The sequence below is a fragment of the Melospiza melodia genome, chromosome 1, assembly GCF_035770615.1.
Source record: "Melospiza melodia melodia isolate bMelMel2 chromosome 1, bMelMel2.pri, whole genome shotgun sequence".
Lineage (NCBI taxonomy): Eukaryota > Metazoa > Chordata > Aves > Passeriformes > Passerellidae > Melospiza > Melospiza melodia.
In genome coordinates this window covers 26,466,146-26,487,493 of record NC_086194.1, presented here as the reverse complement: position 1 = coordinate 26,487,493, position 21,348 = coordinate 26,466,146, and the positions used below count along the sequence as shown (strand labels likewise).

At 41.9% G+C, this 21,348-nt stretch overlaps 2 protein-coding genes across 3 annotated transcripts in view; one reads left to right on the top strand and one right to left on the bottom strand.

Annotated features, from left to right (window-relative positions):
• GLCCI1 (glucocorticoid induced 1) overlaps nt 1-1,360 on the bottom strand; it is a 53,059-nt gene extending 51,699 nt beyond the window's left edge. For both annotated transcript variants that reach the window (XM_063151996.1, XM_063152004.1), the window contains exon 1: nt 451-1,360. In XM_063151996.1, coding sequence (XP_063008066.1) covers nt 451-892 — 442 coding nt within the window. In that variant the 5' untranslated portion in view covers nt 893-1,360. The remainder of the gene's footprint in view (nt 1-450) is intronic.
• LOC134420303 (uncharacterized) lies at nt 106-11,108 on the top strand. The gene is made up of 5 exons (XM_063164484.1): nt 106-195; nt 262-486; nt 6,347-6,421; nt 7,261-7,357; nt 10,306-11,108. The coding sequence occupies exons 1-5, from the start codon at nt 106-108 to the stop codon at nt 10,509-10,511; spliced, it is 693 nt and encodes a 230-aa protein (XP_063020554.1). The 3' UTR covers nt 10,512-11,108.
• The last annotated feature ends 10,240 nt before the right edge of the window (nt 11,109-21,348 follow it).

Genomic DNA, 21,348 nt, shown 5'->3' with positions numbered 1-21,348 from the left:
CGGGGAGCGGAGCCGCCGCCGGCCCCGGGCTCGCCCGCGCCGCTCCTCCCAAGGCCGGCGCGGGGTGTTTTCCTAGGCAGGGTCCTCACCTTGCCCGAGACGAGGATGACACTTCAGGCGTCGCCTCCCCCCATCGCGGGGCAGGGCGGCGGGACGAAGCGCTTTTCCCCCCGCTTCCCGGCCAAGCAAACCCGGGCACGACACCTGCCCCGGGGGCGGGCGATTTAAGGCTCGCCCTCGGCCCCCGACCCGCTCCCTGAGGCTCCGGCGGGGCTCCTCCCGTCGGGCCGGGAGTCCCCCGGTGTCCCACCCCCGCTGGCCCGGGGGAAGGCAGGGCGCAGCCCAGCAGCGGAAAGCAGAGCCCAGGGTGCCCGGAGCCTGGGCGGCCCCAGCCCGGCCAGCACCCCCGCGGGGGAGGGAAGCGAGACCGGCTTTCTCCCGGTGCTTTACCTCTGTACACCGGGGAACTGGGGCTCCGTCTCTCAGGTGAGCTGCTCCTCCTGCTGCCGCCGCTCTCCGGCGACCGCCGCTGCCTGCCCTTCACCCTGCCCGACTCCCCTCCGCCGCCCGCCGCCAGCGGCGGCGTCGCGCTGGGCGGCGGTGGGGGGCTGCCTCCGCCGCGACCCCCGCCGCCCCCCGGGCCCGTGTTGCTGCCCACCGAGGCGGATGGGGAGCGGGTCGGGCTGTGCTGGTTGCCCCGCAGGAGCTGGTACGGGACGGTCGCTCGGATAGGCTGGAGCAGCCGGCTGGTCCCCGCCGAGCCTCCCCCGGCGCCGTTACCGGGGCCCCCGGCCGTGGCGGCGGTGGGGGACCCGGCGGCGCCGCGCCTCATCCTTTGCGGCGGGGGCTGGTGGTGGGACGGGGGGGTTTGCGAGGAGCTGGACGAGGACATAGCGGGGATGCGCAAGACCCCTGCGGGTCACTCGCTCCGGTGGCAGCGGGGGACCCGAGCTCGGCCCCCAGCGCCCCGCATGCACCGGCCGCGGGGAGAGGAGGAGGAGGGGAGGGAAGGAGGGAGGGGGCGGGGCGGGACAAGCGCTGCACGGCCCTGGGGAGTCTCCGCGCCGCCTGCCCAGCTGCCCCCGGCGCTTCCTATCGGCGACGGCGGCTGCTGCTTCCACGCCAGGCTCTGGCCATCGCTGCCCGCCCCAGCGTCGAGAGCACCGGGGGCGCTGCCGAGCCCAACGGCCGCTCACATCGTACAGCGCTGCCGGCTCAGGGCGGTCGGCGGCACAGCACGACGAGGGGACACGCAGCCGGAGCGGGAAGGATGGGGAGCGGGGGAGGCGCTCGCAGCCAGCTCTTGCTCCTGCCCCCGCCGGCGCCCGGGAGCCGCTACCAGCACCATCCGCTCCCCACGCCGCCCGCCCTCCGAATGGCACCGCGCAGCCCCAGCGCCCGGCCGCGACGGGCAGGGGCGGTGGGCGCGCGAGCCCATTGGGCGCCAGCGCGGCACCAGCGCGGGTCCCATTGGCCAGGGGCCCTGTCGCTCGTCGCTCTCAGCCAATGGGAGCGGGCAGCGCGGCGGGGGTGTGGCGGTTGGCGGAGAGGCGGGCCGGGGGAAGTGGGATGTGGCGGCGGCGGCAGGGGCGGGCTCGGCTCGGGGTCGGGCTCGTTCTCGCTGGGGTGCGGAGCCCGTCGGCGGGAGAGCAGCCCTGGTGGGCGCTGGGTGAGGTGCCGGGATGAGCTTCTCAGTTCAAAGCGGACTTTACGGGATGCCGACTTAACACTGACTGAGGAGAGGCAGTGCTCCGTACCAAGTCTGGCGCTGTCCCTGTTCCCAGGGGACTGTCGGCCTCCTCACGCTTACTCCGCTCCCATGCGGGGAAGGCTCAGAAACAGAGAAACAGCCAGAATTTCTCGCAACGAAGTCTGTTCATGTCCATCAAACCTTGACAGTATTTCTACTTTCGTTAAAAAATCAGGATGTTCTTCAAAGTTTAAATAAGTGTGGTTTCATCATTTCCTATAAGTGTATATAGAATATGACTCTGTTTTTCCTAATATGAGTCCAGAAACACTTCTCGGAGAACGTCAAGAGGAAAAGAAAAAGTTTTACAGTGATATTTTTAAAAAGTGCTTTTGTTCTAGCAAAAAGAGCTGCCATTAGATGAATTCATAACCTGAAACGATGAGAAACAAAATGAGGGTTAGGATGAGTAGCTTAATAGCTAAGAAAATAAATGGCTGTGAGATCAGAAAGATAAGTTGAGCTGAGTCCATCAAGAAAACAGTGCTTATTCTGGACCTGATGCAAATAGGATGCTAATGGAGGAGAAGGGAAAATGCAGGGAGTCTTGCTATGTGGAGGAAGTCAGCTCAATGATGGCCTCTCAGATTCAAACATTAGGAGAATAAAAAGGACATGGAATATACATAGAAGTAGAATGTTTAACAAGATGATACCCTCTCTTATTTTAGATACCGCCTACCAATCAGGAATCATTAAGTGTCACAGAATTAACTATATCCCTTGTACCATTTTTTGATTATATAACAAACACTAATTTTTATTTTGCATGCTTCAGATGATTGCACTTCTATACCTCCAAAGCTGTCCATAGCTATCCTTGTCCCTTGGTAGCACAGGAATCAGTCGATAGTCCCAATGAGAAACCGTATTCTCGGAAAATGCTCCTATTCATGGGCTGTTAGCAAGACTTTGTTTGCACTGGCACCATGTGACGCAGTGACCGTGGTTATGTTACAGAAAGGGTTGGAACAATACACCGCACATCCACGTGAACATGCTCAGCCAACAAAGCCACTCCTATAAATTCATTTTAACAAAAATCAGCAACCATGTATTTTTCCACTAGTCCGGTCTTTTTGTTTTCTGCTAGCATGAGCCAAATGTCTTTGTAAAACTGGGCTGTAGAGACTTTTTCCCTCAAGGATTTCGCACTTAATCACAGCTATGAAGTCCATCCAGTTTATTTTTTTTCTGCTTCACTGCACTGGGCTTAAAATGACTGGAAAGCATTCACCTGTAGTAGCCATCTGCCAAACAGTAATATCAGCAGCATTTTAAGCAGTAAGCACGTTTTCCTACATCTGTACCTCTGTCAGATGACATTGCTGATACAGTTATATCTTACAGACCAAAAATCATCTGGTGTCAGCTGAGAAAGAAAGTGCACCTTTGACTAACAATAGCTGACAAATTCCAGCTATTGCCAAGGCTGGGGGTTATGTCAGATAAAAATCAGGATGAACTAATGTAACTCTTGAATTTGTCTGTTTAAATACTATTTTACAATGGCTAAATTTTACAATTTCCACGTTCTTGCACATGGAACAAGCAAGGCACTTGGATAGGGGGAATAGATGTGTAAAGACAAGGTAAATGTCTGACAAAGAAAGTCCCACCAGCCCCAAAACAAGAGCACCCACACACACCCCACAGGGCATGTTAGAGTAAAATATCATAGCATGTCTTCCTTCCCAAACAAGCTGGGGACCATGCCACAGCCTCACAGTCCAAACTGAATCACCACTTCACTTGCCTTCACAGCAGCCAGAGAAGAAAAGATCCACTGGGACTGCTTCCAGCCAAACTGTTACCAGGCACATCAACAGCTGTGCTCCCCAAAAGTTATCTCCATCCTAATTCCTTCTAGAGTTAGCATACATGTTACAGCACCATGCCATGTGCCTAGGGAAAAGTGATTTCAGAAAAGATGAAGAGAGTATTCTTCTAGAAGAAAGTATTTTAAAGCAGGATACCAACTGTTGAATTTTTCACTGATTTTCATCTAGGTTCCAGAGTAGTTCCCTCAGGGAATACCACTGCTGTATAATACCAAGAAGATATTACAGGGAAAGTGAAGTAAAAACTGAGCTCCTATCAGAATTTTCATATCTTTAAAAAACCCATGATTGCCTTAAATACCCTTTTCAACTTTTCAAAAGCCACGTTAAAGGCATTTTTTGCTTCTCTTTACCACTTTAAGGAGCTACCTTGCCAGCTGGCATGTGCTTAAGGGAGTTTATACTGGAGGTAACAGGTATTTCTGAATCTTAAATCCTCCTGGGAGACAAGGAGATCCTTAACACAGCTTCTGGGAGAGGCATCCTGAGAGCAGTGGAAATTATACATCACAGCAAGAGCACAACAGCAAGGGAGTGAACTCTAGGAGCAGGGCAGTGACAGACAAGAGGGAAACAAAATGACATCTCTCCATCTCTCCTACTATTATTGATTGGTAATGGGTTCATGTCTTGAGGTCAGAAACAGATTTACATGGGTGCCATGAGCCATGGAAACTGAGAAGTTTTAAGCAGTCATTAGACACTATGCAGTCCTAATCCCTATTTTGTTCCTACTTGAAGATTTTAGAGAGGGCAAACTCTTCAAATCTGGACATAACTTTTGTTTCTATGCCCTTACCAGGGCATAAGACCATCAGTACTCTGCTCCCAGTGTATCTACCTGCTTGTTTCATCATTTTTATGTCTCTCTTATCTCCCTCTATGTTTTCTTTGCTGCTCTTTCCCCATTCCACTTGTAATCAAGTCCTTTGTGAGTGTCTTTGGGATATTCACACAACACCTAAAACAGCAACGAGAAAGGGTGCATTTGTCTTCATGTATGTTCAGGTCCATTCCCTGTGTTTCTCTTATTTCCAATGAATATACAGTTGGGAATATTACATTTGGGAAGAGAGAAATAATAAGAAGAATTACTTATATCCCAGTAATATTCTGAAAGAGATGATGACCAGAAAGCATTATCTGTGGCCAAAAACTAGAACAACGCCTAATGGCCCAAACTGCAGCTCTCAAATGACAAAACTGAGGCTAAAACAGGCTTGCCTCTGTGGCCTTGGAGCATCTCTAGGCAGGAATGGGAGCATCACCTGTAGTAAGGGCCCCCATGTGAAATTAACTCCTATCTGGAGCTGAGTAACTCTGCTGAAGCAGCAGTGGCCCATTTTCCCAGAAAATATCTGTCTCAAGCTGTGGAGATATTGGTTTCATTTTTGGCCTGTTTTGCCTTCAAACAAAGTTCTAGCTAGAATGAGACAGTAACGGGGAAAAATATATATGGAATTGTTTTTACTACAAGGATTTTTGACAGACTGACACTGCCTTCATCAACCACACTCCATCTTCTCACTGCTCCCAAATGTTCAGTGGCACAGATATGATCTCCTCAGATCAGCCAAGCACTCTCTATCCCCGAGTCTCTTGGGAATTACCTTGCATTTGAGCCCTTGAATTCTCCAGGGCTGCTGATACAACATCATTATCCCCACTGCTGGCTTTGTTGGTATGAGCTGGGGATGAGACTTACAAATCATGATCGCTCCCAAGTCTCTACATGCTCAAGTTATCTTCCAACAACCAAAGGAAACCCACTACTGAGGACTTACCTTAACACTTTTGATCATCCAATTTATGGTCAAGCATGTGGTCAAGTGTTGGGTTTCCTTTTCGCATGCCTTTTTTTCCTGGATATGGGAAATATGCATTAAGTAAAATGCTGTTAGACCTATGGTCCAACAGTATTTATACTAGGTCAAATTTGGTATTTATGAATACTCACAAACTTCAGAAAATTTCAGAATTAAGTTTACAGTCAAATTTCAGCCAGAAGGTATTATAGTACTTTCTTTTTAGTCAAATGCTATTGTTCACATTATTTCATTCAGTGCAAAGGATTGTCACTAGCAGTGAGGACTGCATAATGAACAAGCCAGGAAACTACAGGATAAGAGCCAGCTGTAAGATTTTCCCTTAAGAAAATTGAATACCATTTTGGATAATTGTCTTTTTTTTTTTTTTTTCCTATCTGTCAGAAGTCTTTTTGTGATACTGAATAACTCACTTAAACCAGAACCTGCCCATTAACATTAAGTTTGTTATAACAAAGTCTTATCTCATCTGGAATCAGACCTACTACTACATTCTCTTCTCTTCAGGAAAATAGGCCAACCACTTTGGACTTTTGAATTATGTATTCCTTAGGCATCTGCTTTAACATAAAGGCAAACATTTAACACACAGCTAATATCACCAAACCTTCCTTCCAGCTCTGCATTTAGTCTGAAGTTTTTCTTTCTGTTCATTGGTACAGCTAACTCTGTTCAAGGCTTTCCTTTACTGGCAAGTTCACCATGTCAGACCATGTCCCATGGGAAGATGAGTTTCCTGCAGACAGCAATCCTGCCCTACATTTCTATTCTGAGTTTTGTTGCTTGACTCAACCACCATCTTCATCTCCCTTCCCCTGCTCATAATTTGTGAAAAAAGTCTGATTTGCACAACTGGGGCTAAGCCCAGGTTCTTCAAATGTGGAGCTGAGGGATCTTGCAGGTTTATTTTCCCTCTTTTCCATTTTTAGGCATTTGGTATGAAGACACTTTTGGACAAGTATGGGTGGTTGCTATTCTCCAAAGTGAAACTGATTGAAACACAGGTAAAATGGCTGGTATTCTGATAACCTGCCATGTTAAATGTAATGGACACTTCTAGCAGTTCTTTACTATAATTTCTGTTACCACTCCCCTATCTAAAAGATATCAATAATAATAGCAAAATAATGCAACACTTCATGTTGACATAACAAAAGTGATTATTCCTTAAAATAGCTTCATGCCACATCATATAACCATCTGTGAGGGGAAAAAATGTTTTCAGAGTACTTAGGTAGTGTCTATTATGCACAGCAGTAGTATTTTTAATGGAAAAGGTAGAAAGAGTAAGCAAATGCCAGTAGCAATTTCAATATAATGATATTGTTATATCTGTTATCATTCACACCAATATAATAAAAGAAAGGAGAAGCACCATTTCATGTGAGCAGTTATCTTGCTAAGGATATTAGGAAAGCACAAATGTACTTATAGTACTTTGATTTATATTATATTAAACTTTTTAAATGAGCAGCATCCCCTAACGAGGTAGATTTGAAGCCATTGTGAGCCGTTAAAACAGTAATAAGTGTCTGATAGTAGAGTCCCTGATATCTTTCTATTAAGATTTCTTGATTTGGTCTGTATCTGGTTTTGTGTTGTTTATTTTGAACTGCATTAATCATGAATGCCCCTTCCACACCAGTGTCCTAGCTGTCAGATTAGTGCTGGTGTTAATAAAGGTGCATTTTGACAACACTGGTTTAAAAGGCAAATCTGAGAGTTAGGGAACTTCAACCTTCATTTCAGAGAGTCCTTTTCTGGGTTGCTTATACCCCTCTAGTTATCCTACTTCACTGTTCCTGACAAATAAAGCCTTGTTCACCACGACCTTTCTTTCTAGGCACAACAAACAGGACTCAATTTTATTTGGAACTTATCATCACTGTTCCTTTACCAGCCAAATGGGATGCTGTTGAGTGACATGGTGGACTCCACTGGTAGGTAAACACGCTATGAATTTTCAAAGCAGGAGAATATTCTCTTTTAAAATAGATTTTGCTGTGCCTGATAAAAATAATAACAATAAAATGCATTAGAGAGACACATTTGAAGAATTTTAGGGCATGCTACTCCTATAAGCAAAGCATTCTTTGTAAGAATGTTCCGTTCTGTGCATACAACAGGCTGTGGGACTGGAGCAGAGGCACAGCCCTGAGTCAAAATACTGGAAATTATTATCATTTCCAAGTAGGTAATATACTCACCTGTAGAAACAAATATTTATTTGTAAATGTGGTTTGTGGTGTGACAGCTATAAAACAGGCTTTAGGAGTTTGCCTAATGCTAATTTATAATACATTATGTGCTAAATGCAATAAAAGTGCATTTACATGACAGTAAGCAACAAACCTGTAAAAGCAAGGAAGTGTGCAGTTAGCTTGAAAGTGTTCAGTTGAGGTGGCAGAGAATTTAAGTGAAATATATGATGGATTTCTGTTTTAATTGCACGTTTCCTTGGATTTCTGAGTCCATGTCAACAGCTTTAATTGCATTTTAAATCAAGTTTGGGGATGTGAATCTTTTACATCCCAAAGTAAAATATAATGCAAAACTTCAACATCATTAAAAGAGAAAAGAAAGAAAGGGAGCTGCTAGTAGGCCCTCAGCAGCTGGAATAATCTCCCACGGGGAGAGGTGGAAACCTTATTCCATGAGTCATTTAATACCAAATAAACAAAGCACTGGAGAATAAATTGTAAGGCATGATTTTTTTTTATTGTTCATTGACAGAGCGAGGGCTATTAGACTTCATGGAGCTTTTCCTTTTAAAAAATTCTTTAGTAATAGAAAGTGTGGACAATGTTAGAGATACAGTTTATTTCTCATTGTCGCTTTGGCCCTCACTGTCCCTGTAATAAAGGCACGAGTAACTTTAGCCCCTGCACACTATGAAGTATGCAAGATCAGGTCCTCAAGGGCTGCTGAAATTCAGGATCCTCTTAGGCAGTGGCCCTCACTTGAACTAGTTCCATAGTGGCTTAATTACAGTTCCATAAAAGGTTTTGCACACCCAACTATCCCAGCTCCTGCCATTAAATGCTTTGCTTTAGTGACAACGCTCTGAGGAAGGCAGCTGAGTAAGCTGTGCATGTGGCATGGCGTGATCTCGGTCCCCAGTGGAATCCAGGACAGATAGAAGGCAACAAATAACCCCCTTGCATTGCACAGAGCCTGTCTGTAATCAAACATAATTATGGAATCACTACCAGTCAGAGCTGTTACAGTCTTGCCTGTAATCAAGAACAACATTATTGCAACATTTATTACTCTCAAAAGTACTCTGAGATTTATGGGTCCTTGGAAAGAAAAGCATTGTTTGGCAAATCTACCCATAAGCATTATTTGGCCATAAAGAGAGTTCTTTCTCTGAGAGATCAGAGCAGTTCCAATGAAGCACATCTACTGGATAATTTCTTCAGATTCTTTTTAGCCCTAAATGAAACAAAGCACACACGTTACTTGAAGAAATTCGAACTTCTACATGCCAGCCAAGTAGGTGTAGCCAGGCATTATTTCCATGATGCTTGAGATACAATGTAACCACTGCTGGTGGAGAGAGAGCCTTCCAATAAACAGTGGGAATCAGTGCCATCATGCAGAAACCAAACTCTTTGATGTTATTGCTCAGTTATTATACACCCCTGATGAAAGGTCTCAAGGGGAAGACCTTCCCCTATTGTAGTGAGTTATGGCTTAGGCTCTAACAATAAACAGGAATGTTAAACAGAAAATGTTTTTGGAAAAATGGTGATATGTGACATAACTCAGTCTAGAAAAAGGGAGTAATAAGCATAGTTGATCATGCAAGGGTAGAAGAAGCAGTATCTTTTAATTTTGGAAAGAAAAGCAAAAAAGAATAATTTTTTGGTGACATCTTAGCCCACAAGGAGACAGAAGAAAGCTGTATGTTCAGAAGTGGATGTTGGTGGGAAAGCAATGGGTGAAGAAAAAACTTGTTACCTTGAAAATGTTACCTCAGAAGGCTTTGAAACCATTAATAAAACCACCTCAAAGCTCCCCAAGGAAACTGTGTGTTCTTCTCCAAGTTGCAAAGGTGATCTGTAGAGTTGATCTGGAGGGCACAGGAGCTGATGCAGACACCTCCCCATACCAAGCCTCTGAGGTTAGGAGTCAGCTCCTCTGTTTGTGTGTGTGGTGACAGTTCTGCCAAATACTTTTCAGATACAGCAGCTTTATCAGTGAGAAGGATCTGGGCTGCCCTGCAAAGATAATCCTCCCAGTGGTGTGTCAGCCTCAAAGAAGGGTGTGATTATCATTCCAAAGGAGTGTAATGTGAACCTGTGCCTCCCATTCAGCCAAGTGAAGGCTAGATCAAGGAGGCTTCTGCTCTTTGCTCACTCTTTCTTTTGTTTCTTCTCTTTATTTCCTTTTTTTTTTTCTTCCAGCAAACAATTTATCTTCATATTAACTTCTTTTATCATGTACATTTAAGATGTCCTAAGAGTGAGCCAATGTCCTAAGGCACAGTGGTGCTTAGAAATGGATCTCCTGCTAGACCATCAGCAGAGTACTAGGTGGATGAGTTTCTCATCTTGGGATGCCTGGAAATTTGCTGGCTCTGATTAGCATTTTACAAAGATAGGAGATAGGATTTCTCTGCAAACAGTCTGGTGGAGTCTTTCAGGGTACTTTCAGCTCTCCTAGGCCTGCTGTTTCAACATTTTGCTACCAGCTCTGGCCTGGAACACACAAAGCTCCTGATGTAAGGGTGACTCACCCCTTTGAGTGAACAGTTCTTAGAGATGGATGCTGTCTTCTGTCACTTCAAGAAAAAGGTCTTCATACAGTGAATCAGGTGTCTGATCTCCCAGGTCTCCTGAACTCATGCATGTTTGTTGTTGGTTTGTTTGTTTGTTTTCCACAGGAAGGACAAGAAAATCATACAGCAGATGGGAGAATGGCCATCCTCTAACCATATTGAGTGGTGCTTATTCACGGGTCATAACCCAAAACCAAATTGTTTGTGTTTGTCTGCATTCTTGTTCTGATCTTGCAGCAATGATTGAGTTCAGCCTGAAATTTAATGCACAAAAAATACAGAAAAGTAAGGCTGACAAAACTCAAGATTAAACAAATGCATGACAACAGCAAGTGAGTTTGATCTTTAAAACCAGAAAATTTTCTGTACCAAACTGCCTTTCCTCAGTGCAGTCTGCATAAAGGAAGGAGCAGAAGCAGCTGCAACCACCCCAGCTTCAGAGATGGAGCTCCCAGTAGTCAGTCTGTAAGAAAACACCTGGCAGGCCTTAACGAACATTATTTTCTAGAATGTTCCCAGAGCTCTGTTGGCAGGGAAATATTCATGACTTGTAAGGGAGAACATAAAGAGGCAGTTCTCCATGGTTTGACTTATAAAAGCTTTCCTTACGGGCAGAATTAATTATATATCATAAAAATCTGTTATATATTCTGTTTATACAATTATAAAGCATTATGGTTAATTAGTTGTGGTACAGACTCCTGAAGCAGAATCTGGTTAGAGAATAAACAAAACGCTCAGTCAGCTGTGACCATGGTTAGCAACTCACACTTTCATATCAGCTTTCACACTTAACTCTCTTGAAGTGATTTATAAGTTATGCAATCCAGTGGGCTTGACCTTTGTCTATTTGGTAATTTTTTGGTTTATATAAAATTAGAATATGCTGATCAGAAATGGTCTGAGATTCAGACGTTTAAGAAATTAAATTCAAAATATTTGCCAACCAACTTTATTTCAACTATTTTCTTACCTGTTAGTTACTTGTGATGCTATTATGTCTGGCATTGTATATACACAGAAAATAAATATTTCTTCATCCCCTTATTCTGCCCTGATATGGACAATTCTGACTGGCAGCAATGGGAATCCCTATCTACATCACTATCCTAAAAATAGGGGTTAAATCTTGATTATGAAAAGATATTGATAGAAGTGGTTTTTTGAAAACACACAAAGATTTGCTTTCAAGCTACATTTTTACAGTATTTCAATGCTATGATATGAGTTGACAATATTAATGTATCAAAACCAAACCATCTGACATTTTCAAACTTAATTACTTTTTTGTCATCACATAATTTAGCACTGGGTCTTATTGTTGTGCATGTGCTACTACAGGTGTCTGGGCCAAATGCTTTCTGAAATCTTATCAGTGTCATGTGAGTAGAGCTAAAAAATTAAGTTAGTATTATTTGTCATGTCATGGGATATTGTACTTGTTACTGAGCATGCCCGAAAAGCACTTTTTAAAACAAAAAACCCCTTGCAATATTTATAAGAGAAATTGAAGAAAAAAACCCTTAAGATGGGAGCAACAGAGGAACAGTATGTATTTAGTATAGTCTAGATATTTAGGCTGTTAAATGTAGCACACAGTATTTTTTAAAATCTACAAATAAATGAAAACAAGCACTCCCCACTGAAAATGCCACAGCCTGGTATCAATTCTGTTTCCTGAATGCATCATGAAAGTAGTGGGGTTTGAGATAACTTTGAAGGAAGGCTTCACAGTCTTTTTTAAAATCTATTTTTTCTAGTTTTCTAGAAGAAAGCTTGAAATACATATATGAAAAAGCTTGTGAGAGACAAAAGATGTAAGGGCAACTGAAAATGGCATTGTCAGCCTGGAACAACAAACTGCACAGTAAGATAAGAGATAAGATTACAGGTGAGTGCCCAATGGATACTCCTAAATTCTATTCAAGAAGGCACTGAAGGGAAATGAGTGCCAGGAAAGGATACAGAGAGAGGCTGATAAAATCAGAGAGAAAATTCGGGGAGGTTATCTTTACTTCAGTGTTTTAGGCTCAAGGGGAAATCAGGCATGGGTAATGAAAAGTGGAGAAGTTGCATTCTAGATATGACAGTTGCACTGACAAACTGGAAGAAATCACCTAGAAAAACCCACAAGTAGAATACTAAGAGGTAAAAAGAGAGCCTGGTGAGGCATCTGTTGAAATTCAGGATGGACATCTCCCACACCTGAAAGAAACATTAAGGAATTGGCAATAATTTGAAAAATAAGACAGGAAAAGAAAAAAAATAACCCTTTCCATCTCTTCAATGGTAAGTCAAGAGAGGACAATATTTCTGAGTGCCAGTATGAGCAATAACATCACTGGCTGTGGAGGTGGAAGGAGTCCTGAGATTTGATCACATCACTGATTGTGACCTCAAAAGAGCTGAGTGGGGCATAAGCAGCTGAAATTAAAGACAACCTGGGAAAAGGTGAAGTTGTCAGAAAGCCATCTGGGGTCATAGTTGCAGGTATTGTTAGTTGCATTATTTTACTTTAAAACTTATAGACAGGAGGAAAATTCAGTAGAAATATGAGAGGAAAATTAGTTCAAATGTAGGATTCAGTAAAATATGGAGACAGTATGTATACTGGGATATTTCTGAAGAGTTACAACAAACAAGGGAAGAAACCCTACAAATAGAAATTACAGGATTACTGGTAAAGAAGGAGGGGTAAAATGAAAATCTGATAAGAATTGCCAGGAAAAGGGGTTGGGAATGAGAGAAGAAAGTGGGAGAGTGAATGAAAGGAGAAACAGCATGGTTTTGCTAATTAGATCTTCTCTTGGAAAAAGAAAGAACTGATAACATGCATGAGAGGAGGTAGAGGTGTGTGAAGCTGATTTCAGGATAGCATTTTTTAAATTAGATGTTTGTATTTATAAATTAAACATACTTTCAGGTTTTAAACATGGAGAAGTTATTACATAATTTGAATCAATATGACAGATATGTACAAATTTCTTGTGTAATTTGAATCAATATGACAGATATGTACAAATTTCTTGTGTAATTTGAATCAATGTGACAGATATGTAAAACTGTTTCCAGTCTCATGTCCAAAGTGTAAATAAGACTCAGATCCTTGTACAGTGACAAAAAATTCAAATATAATCTTGAATTTGTGTAGGAACTGATTACTTTTCAAGCAACTTTCAGAGAGCTAGTTTTTGTATTCTGCCACTCAGGAAGTACATGTCTCTGTAGATTAAAACAAGATGACATTTTCAAAATTCTTGCTCCCTGTCAATAGTAATAATTGAATTTACACAAAGAGTTTTGAAAATAAAATCAGAAATCCTATTCCTGTGCTTTATGCAAGTGGAAGCCCACTTCTGCTGTTAGTGTTTTGCCAACTCCCAGGCATTTATTTCCCCATTCCCTCAATAGTCCTGTGGATAAACAGCCCATAACTGCTATGTAAATGTCATTATCTCCTTATAATTCTTACATTACTATAATTTAAGCTTCATGCTGCCTAATTTTAGCAGTGACATGATCAAACACATGGAGTTTGGAAGATTTAGAAGCTTGCCTCATCTATCCAATAGTCTGAAAATCTGGAACATATCATCCTGTGGAAGTTTAAGTTCCCAGATAAATCAGCTTTCCTTCTCTCAAGCAGCAAGCTTTCCAAGGAAGAATTCTTGCTCACAAATTCCCCTCAAACAGTTCATTACATTTCCATTTCTTTATTTAGTTGCTATTTGCCATATATACAAGCTAGCCATGCTAAACAACACTAAAAATATCCCACTTTATTATATGCAAATAAGGAATGTTAATTGGCATCAGTGTCATAGAAACACTCAAGAACATAAATAGCTGTACAGGAGGGACTTTGCCACCATGTAAAAGTAACTATAAAGTTTATGAGAGCAAAGATCCCAAGGGCTGAGCTTTTGCAATAGTAATGTGTTTAGGAAGGGTAATACATACATGGGTGGGGTCACTTTGGTCCCTTGATGCAGGCATTGGATTCCATGCATGGAATGGACATTGCTGTGACATCTGAGCACGGCACTAATACACACCTCTCACTTTTAAGTGTTTACTTTAGGCAGGTAGGCTTTTACCATTTGTGCACTGGCTTTGAGCGTGCCCACAGTGCAGCACCATCTCTCTGAGGATGGCTTAGTGTTTGGAAAATCCCTGCTTTGCCCAGAGCCAGCAGAGCCCTTGGCAGCCCAGCTCTATCCCCCAGCCTGCGTGGGCTCCGGAGCCTCTGGCGCGCAGCTTGGCAGCCACAGAAGCAAAAATAACTGTGCTTCCCTCCCACCGCCTTTCCACCCCAGTGCAGGGGGAAGGAAAGGATATTTAGTGCTGAAACTACAGAGAGTTCAGGTAATAATAGCATTTTAGGAATAAATTATGAAGATATGCATATTTCAGGCAGTTCCAACCTGCCCCTAAATTACAGCCTGTAGTGCATCACTCCCCTACACACTTGGTAGAAAAGTACTGGGCTGAGCCTACATAAAACTAAAATTTAACATGTTCAAAAGCAGCATAAATTAAAAGTACAGAAAAAGCTGTTATAAGACATTTAGGTTTATCTTGAAACCACCATTTTCTTTCAAGATGTGTAGCATACTCACAAGCATGCAGCAGCAGCTCCAAAAAAACATCATCCTCCAACATTCCAGTGTTTATGGGTGTGCCTTAATTAAAAGTATTCTGCCAAAGAAGGAAACCTGACCCTTTAGGAGAAAAATATTGATTATATAAGGACACTATTACAAATTCATACAGATTCAGAAGAGAAAAGAACTTGCTTATTGTATCTACAAGACAGGCTTTTAAGAAAAAAAAAGTTAGTAGATGTGCCAAATTTTGTTATGTATCAGCATATATGTCTTTGGAAAGAGAAATCTTGATTTCAATCTACTGCTGTCCTATAAATAAAAATAATGTTACTTCAAATGTCTGGTGTAGTCCATTTGAGAAACAAACATCTACAAGAAATTAATTGGATAATGAGAGTCAGAATTATGGGTTAATTTTTGTACCCACATATCTTATTTTCTTCATGAGTTACTGTGTGACATACATAGAGAAAACGTGTGGCTATTCACACCAATGAAACATGCCAATGGACTTTCTATGAGATGCTTTTTCATGTTTTCCCAAATCAATCCTAAATGGTTCAAACTATATATGATTTCTTAGAAGATGTGTATTTATAGTGGTACTGGTATGTTTACTCTGGAAAGACAAGGAAGTCCCAAGGAAGTCCCACAAGGGCAATTCTGCACTTTTGAAGGTTTATTTTTGAGTATACTTATTGCTGATAGCATATACTCTATAGTTGTCCCACTGCCTTTTTTTCTTTTTTTTTTTTTCTGAACAGGTATTTCCTGTCTCTCAAACAGTATATTGAGATTATTTTGCACATTTTGTGCAAGACAAATACTGCTCAACACACAGTGGGCTGGCATGGATTATTCGCATTAATGGGAACACAGTGTTTGCTGTATCTTAAAGTCATCTCTCTCTTCATTGGTCTTTTTACAATCACACCGACAGGATCAGAGAGAGTTTTATCATGGTCCCTTCCTTGCCTTGGAAAAAATCCTTCAAAGGTCCACCCACTTGGCCTCACTCCTATACTACCTGTCCTGGAACAATATTTCAGTCTCGAAATAAAACACTTTGCATGCAATTATTTGCTTAAAACGTTCATGACATATGCGGGTTGGCACACGTGGATCCACAGCTGCAAGACAAGGTTAGACCTCACTGCACAGAAACCATCAAGGCTGATTTCAGAGGAGTGTTGCAAGAGGCAAAAGTTTGCTTTTCCAGTGTAGGAAAATCAGAACAAAATTCATCTTTGCCATGGAGCATACTCCATAAATACTTGTTAATATTGAGATGGCCTTTTTCTAATTATTTTCTTGATGAAGCTTTGTCTCCTTTTCACAATTAACTCTCAAATAAGTTGGATACATCATAAATACAGAATCTACACGTTGTAAGTGAAAAGATTATTTATGATACTACCTGAATAACACTTCAGTGGAACTGCAGGATCAACCTGCTCCATGAATTTTGGGAAATACATTGCTGACATGAAATTCAAGCACAGCAGAGCCCTTTGCACACCTTAAGTGCTGTGGTCCAGGTCACGGCTCCACCACTGCCCAGCGTTGCTGGAGGACAAGCACAGGGAGCAATGCCTGGGCTGCTCTCTCCGTGCTGAAGGACAGGGCTCCCCCTCACCAGCTAAAGGATGGTCTGGGCTGAAATGTAGGGACACACCACAATAGAAAGGGCCGTGTCTGGAAAGAGTAGGGAATCAGAAAGTATTCTTCCAAGCAGCACAGCTCACCCAGCTGATTCCTTTTGCAATGGAAATGAATCTAAAAATTCTTTCTTACCTCTCTGGCAGCAGCCTTTACCCTGATAAGAGCAGCTGCATGTCATCTTTTATCAAGAGAGTGGTTGCTAGCCAGAAGACCTGTGTTGCTTCTTTCTGGTTTTAACTTTTAATTTTCACCTGCAGTGGAGAGATAAAACGAATTCCAGTTTAGCTTGACAATCCTGCCTGCACAGGTGTGCTGTAAGAATACCACTGTGGTGTTCAGCTGGGTAAATGTTTTAGATGACTACAGTAATTATCAAAAGTACTGGGTTTAGTTTCCCCCCACTTTAATCTGCATCAGATTTGCCAAATAGTTTCAGCTGGCTTTTTTACCTAGATAAATAAAGCTGGAGGAGGAAACAAAAGGATTTTTGCTTCCTTTGATGCAATACTTGGCACTTGAATAATGCAGAACCTGGGAGATGTATGGCCAAGACCTTCTTCTTCATGAGATTATTTGAATTGAACTTTTTAATTTCCTAAATTAGTCCTTTAATTACCATGTTATATTCCTTCCTGAGATGAGGTCCCCAATCCCTGTTCCTGATACTGGTGTGTTTTGTGCATGTGAGTGAACATCAGGGTGGAGCAGCACCTCTAAGGGCAGGGCACAGGACAGGGGAGGAGCAGCTCGAGGTCACCATCCTGAAGGTGTCCAGCTGCACACTCCTCTGCCCTCCTCACACTGGGAAGGGAGGCAAGAGCCAGTGACTCTCCTTCTGTGCCGTCATTCTTTCCATCCATTTGGCAGTGGGTAAAAAAAAATTATGAGGACCAGAAGTAAGGAGTTTGTGTCTTAGGGATGGGCTCTGACTGACCTAATATTTATTATGCATTTTATATAGAGGGAGGATTAGTTATATTAGAGGAAGAGTTATAGCAGGAGAGACTGAGTGAGATTCAGCTCCAAAGATCCTGGTCCTCGAGGCTGAAGGATCCCTCCAAATTTAACCCAGTTTCTCACATCTTAGTGAGTGAAGCAGCATAACCATGCAGGTGTTCAGCGGGGGGTACCCCCACCTCCAAATTTCTGTGATCTGAGTGCTTTGATTCCTCTTGTTCTAGTTACTTCTGAATAAAAGAAGCTATTTCCTGTCAAAAGTAACAACTTATCTGAATTGGGACTTCTGCAGTTTTTCTGTTCCTCATAAAAAAAAGAAAAAATATTTGGGGTCAGTCTAAACAAAATGCCCTCTAATTAAGAGTCATTAATTTGCACTCTGGGGTTAGTACAGAAGAAACCCTAGGATACAAAAGTATACCTAGATGATTTCTCTCTGTGTTAGTACCAGCTGTGTCAGTCAAGTTAGGCCATCTGAAACATCCTTGTAACCTACAATTTCTAAATTCCCATCCAGCTACACCTATGCCACTCCTTTGTTTCCAGTAGCATTAAATGGGATTAAGTGAAGGAGGAATTAAGCTTCCAAAGTTAATTAAAACATTGTTGATGATGACCAGGAAGGCATACTTTGCAGCTGTAGGTGGAGAGATGTAAGTGCTCAACCTGGGGCATTTGTGCCCTGGCTTTAAAGCTCTTGATCTGTGAAAGAAAAATGCCTCTGGTTTCTCGTGGCAGTGTGAGCTAACACAGAGTGAAGTGGAGCTGCTTCAGCCTCTCCCACAGGCTCCCATCCTCTCTTTCCTCTGGAGGCTCCATCTCCCCAGTCTGGTGCTGTTACATCTTTAATAAGATCAATAATCTTTCTCGACTTCAGCAGCTTCATGAATTCTGATTAAGCTCCAGGACAGCGGCCGTGTATTAAGAAAAATAGGCGAGAAGACTTTAGTGTCTCAGTCCTTGAAGCATGATAGTTTCTTCTTTAGGCAAACTGATATTGATTTGATTTGGGGTTTTCTCTGTAAATAAAGTGCTAGCACACAGTGCACTCAGTGTTCGACTCCTCTTCCCTGCAGACCAATTCTTTCTGTGGAAGACTTACGTTAATTGTTCCATGACTACTAATGTGTTTAATTAAGGCTCACGTGTTCAAGTCTTTTGGTGAGAAAATTAGGCATGCTTACAAGAATTAATATAGTAAGAAATCACAGAGGTGCAATCAGGAACAAAAAATGGGAATGGTCTCTAGCACTGCCTTTCAACAAAGCACCGGCGTGTGAGATTCTGCACGTCATTAAAATTCAATTAAGTATTTGGGGGGGAAAAAAGCCTGGCACTGACAGGATACATCATCTGACCACAGGAAGCTGTGCTGACAAAAATTCATAAAGTGGAAATTGGAAACCCATACTCTGAAGCTTTCCTGGATTAAGAGTTTAATGTCCAACTATGTAATATATAATTTATGAGAATTCTCTAATGTGATCTAGCCTTGCATATTTTGCAATTTATTATTCTTATTTAGGAAGGAGTGGAGACAAAATAAGTATTTCTGATTTCTGTAGCCATTTTTAATAATTTTTCATATATACATCTTGTGGTAATTTTCCAAAGACTGACTTTGCAAACCCCAGTTTTCAGTTCTCACTTGTGGGTTCATTTCAGCTTGACTCGTGGCCACTGTTTTCCTTTTGAAGATGGAATTTTTCAGGGAATTAGACATCTGGGGCAGGGAATGATGCAATTACGAGAAACACAGATAGAAGTATATTGTTGCTTCACTGTTTTTTATGGAAGTGTCATTCTGGAATGACTCCTATTGTCAACTTTTGAGACTTTCTGTAGCCAGAAACAGCCACAAATCCTCTTTCCATATGCTGAATTACTTGTTTTCTATAGTCTTTTATACACTTTGTGTTCCAAAAGTGGATCTTTTTATTGCTTATGGTCCTTCTGTGGCTACAGTAGTGCCTAAGCATCTTGGTTTAACAACTTTATGGCTCTTGTGTATTTAAATGCTTTCATTTCTGCTACTTTTTCTGAAATACATTCTGCGAAAGAACATTCTTTGTAAATCCCATTTTTGTTTTTTAATATCTACTCCTAGTTGTAAGTATCCACTCCACTAGGAACCTTGAGAGATACAACACATGCCAAAAATACCATATTTGGGAGTAAACTTACAGTGGAAAAAGAATAAAAAAATCATTAACGTGCTTTATTTGGGAAGGAATCTTAAAAGTGCCTTTTAATAAAAAGACAGAGAGGAGAGTGGGCAGAGAGTATTAAAATATTGACTAGGCTAGCAGGCAGTATCTTACTGCTTAAAAAAATATGCAGGAATGCAAGGAGAAGGAGCAGTTGGTGAGCCCATGGAAAAGGTGACCATGTCCTTCAGAGCTGTTGCCTCTGCAGCTAGATTGGAAAGCAGATAGCCACAGCCTTGGGGAATAGCTTGTGGCAGGATAAATATTCCACAAAGATGAGGCTAGGGGAAATTGAACTCAGAAATAGGGAAACTAAAAGTAAATGGAAAAGAACCCGATAAGGAAAAGTCAAAGAATAATCAGTGTGTGGAGACTAATAGAGGTTTTTTCTTCCAAGTTATTTCAATCAAGAGGCAAAACATCCTCCACTAATTTCTATTTACATTTTAAAGTAGTTACTCAAGGTATCTAGAAGAGGATTAAGCTGCTTCTGGTTGGTTCAAAGGTGACATAGGAGGGTATTAAAAACAAGTTTGTTAAAAAAGTAAACTTCACCAAAGTTTGCTTTAAAGTTTTCCACACTGTTGCTCCAAGAGCTGTCTGAGATTACTGGAACTGAAAAACAGAGGTAGTGGTGTGGGAAAGCTCAGTTTTAGGGTACTTATGTGTAGGATATTTTCATGCTTTATATTTTTAATAATAATAATAACAACAACACTCCAGTTGGTTGTCTGGGTCTTTCATACAGCAAGAAGAAAAAAATGTTTAGAAACTTGACTGTACAAGGCTGAGTGCTTACCCTCATTTAATGTGACATTATAAGAGAGTGACTCTTGAGCTGGTGGTGTTCTCACAGATCCCACTATGACAAGTGGAAAGTTCCAGAAAAGTCTGTAACAACACCATGGACAAAGATCAGGATCTGGGTCTGACCAGCACACCATTAACTTCAGTGCACTCTCACTTGCAAGAACCTGGCTTATGGTGTTTGAGTACAACATTGCTTTTTTCTCACCAACTCCTCATGCTAAGATAAAACAGCTTTGCCACTTATGCCAATGTGTAAAATAAAGGAAATTACCCTCTTTGTCCTTTAGAATGATTCCCACATTTCCAGCCCTCTCTGGCTCATGCTGCTTTACACATGCAACTGAGAATCCCAGTAACCATGGAGATTAGGGATCAATAATATAATACTATTTGTTTATAAATTATCCATAGCCCAAATATCTTTTGTAAAAGGGAAATAGGCAAGTGAGATCCAGGCAGCATGCTCAGCTTATTGCTATTTTCTAAAATCAAATGTGATTATACTTTCTGTGGGTGCCCACCTTCCCGTTAATAATGTTCTTTTCAAATTGTTCCATACAGTATGGATTAGGGGAGGTGACTGTTTACAGCAGAAATACAAAGCCCCTCAATATAGAAGGCATATAAATACAGGAGTCATATAAAGCTGCATATATCAATATAGAAGTCCAAAAAGTTACATCTGAAGGCCGTATAGAGAAAATTGCTTCTTCTTTGGACCAAAACCCTTAGTAGGTACTACCAGGCTGTGTTACATCTCATGGTGTTTTTTGGGAAAAAGTTATAAAAAGCATATGTGTCATACACAAAGCACAATTCACATTCCTAATTATTTTTTCAGTTTAAAAATGCCCATCATAAAGCTCCCAAATGGTGGCAGTCATAATTAGGTTATCTCAGATAGT